The sequence below is a fragment of the Carlito syrichta genome, unplaced genomic scaffold, assembly GCF_000164805.1.
Source record: "Carlito syrichta isolate Samal-C Ts95f unplaced genomic scaffold, Tarsius_syrichta-2.0.1 Scaffold263175, whole genome shotgun sequence".
Classification (NCBI taxonomy): domain Eukaryota; kingdom Metazoa; phylum Chordata; class Mammalia; order Primates; family Tarsiidae; genus Carlito; species Carlito syrichta.
Window position 1 is genome coordinate 1 of NW_007207271.1, and position 1,795 is coordinate 1,795.

Genomic DNA, 1,795 nt, shown 5'->3' on the forward strand with positions numbered 1-1,795 from the left:
CCCAGAGGGAGGAAGGATGCCTTGCCTGTCACAGCTGCCCCAGGGCTCCCTCTGCCCCTCTCCTGCATACTGTGGTGGCCCCATCAGGCCTTCTGGGCATGTCTTCTCAGGCCTTTGGCTACCACAGTCTTTGGTGACCTCTGCCATGGCCTCCCTACTGAGTGGCTCTGGACCAACCACAGTCTCAGCTCATTTTGCAAGGGTGTGCTCCACTAGATGACTTTTATACTCTCCCATTCATCCTGTCCTGGATGTACCAGACTTTCCTTGGGTCCCACCACCCTCTCCCTGAGGGACTCTAGGCTCCTATGGGGGCCATGTACATACATGTGTGATGGTGGAAGGTGTTGCATGGGGGAGGAGGTGTCCTATGATTCCTGACCCCACCTGGCCTTTCCTCCCCCTCTCCTCACCACCAGAGATTGTACACGAGGACTTGAAGATGGGGTCTGATGGGGAGAGTGACCAGGCTTCAGCCACGTCCTCGGATGAGGTGCAGTCTCCAGTGAGGGTGCGCATGCGCAACCATCCCCCACGCAAGATCTCCACTGAGGTGCCTAACCCCCTGTCTGGATGGTAGAGGAGCTGGAAAAGGGGGTTGCGCCTGGGTAGGTGGAGCTCATGGTCCTGTTTGTCTCCTGCCTTGCTTGCTAGGACATCAACAAGCGCCTGTCGCTACCAGCTGACATCCGGCTGCCCGAGGGCTACCTTGAGAAGCTGACCCTCAATAGCCCCATCTTTGACAAGCCCCTCAGCCGCCGCCTCCGTCGTGTAAGCCTGGTAAGCACCTTCTGTTCTGTCTTCTCCTCCTCTTCCTCCACCTCTCACAGTCCCTTTCCTCGAACCTGCTTCAACCTGCCTCCTGTATCCCACAGTCCGAGATTGGCTTTGGGAAACTGGAGACCTACATCAAGTTGGACAAGCTAGGCGAGGTGAGAGACAGCTAGGAGGCCCATGCTGGGGATGGGTTTCAGTGGGAACTCCCTGTAGTCTCATAGCATCTCTCCTGTCACACTTCCTCACACTCCAGGGTACCTATGCCACCGTCTACAAAGGCAAAAGCAAGCTCACAGACAACCTTGTGGCACTCAAGGAGATCAGACTGGAGCATGAAGAGGGGGCACCCTGTACCGCCATCCGAGAAGGTACAGACCCCATCCCATCTGCTCCAGGCTTCCTGAACCCTCCCCATGGTGTACACACACATGCTTCATGATGAGAACAGAGACTGAAGGTTCTGGGAGCCATGCCCCCAGTGCTCTGCCTTTCATGAGAATGCCTGTCATCCATATATCCAAGTATTAATCAGGGTAACCAGGAATCCATTCCTGTTTAGAGAAAAGGTGATTGAGTTACAAACCAGGGTCCTTGCTTTGATTCTGAGAGCACCCCTGAAAGTGCTCACCACCTTACTTGCCACAACAGTTTCTAGTCAGAATATCACATGGAATGAATTTGAATTGTACAAAAATTGAGTGTGCAAACTCAATTTCATGCAATGCTGCAGGCCTGGGTACTGAGGATTAGAGCAAGGCCCTTTCCCAGAAATCAAAAACAGGTTGTGAAAATCTGGTGTCATATGAGACTGGTGCTGCAGCCCCAGCTTTTTGCTTAATACTGTCCTCTGAGCCTTATTTTCCATATCTGGAACATGGAGACACAACTTCTTTCTGGCATAGGGTGCATTAGAGCTGGTGACTATGAGGCATTACCTTAAAATGTGAAAAGACAGAAGGCTGAGGAGGAAGGATCGCCGGAGCCCAGCAGGTCAAGGCTGCGGGGGGCGGGAGCGGCC

General features: G+C 53.6%; 1 protein-coding gene across 1 annotated transcript; it reads left to right on the plus strand.

Moving 5' to 3' along the window:
- Nucleotides 1-405: 405 nt before the first annotated feature.
- LOC103254028 (cyclin-dependent kinase 16-like) lies at nucleotides 406-1,145 on the plus strand (the record flags this gene model as incomplete). Its single annotated transcript, XM_008052206.1, has 4 exons — nucleotides 406-553; nucleotides 655-780; nucleotides 876-932; nucleotides 1,031-1,145. Coding segments are annotated over exons 1-4 (409 nt in total), but the record flags the coding sequence as incomplete, so codon positions are not given.
- Nucleotides 1,146-1,795: the final 650 nt, after the last annotated feature.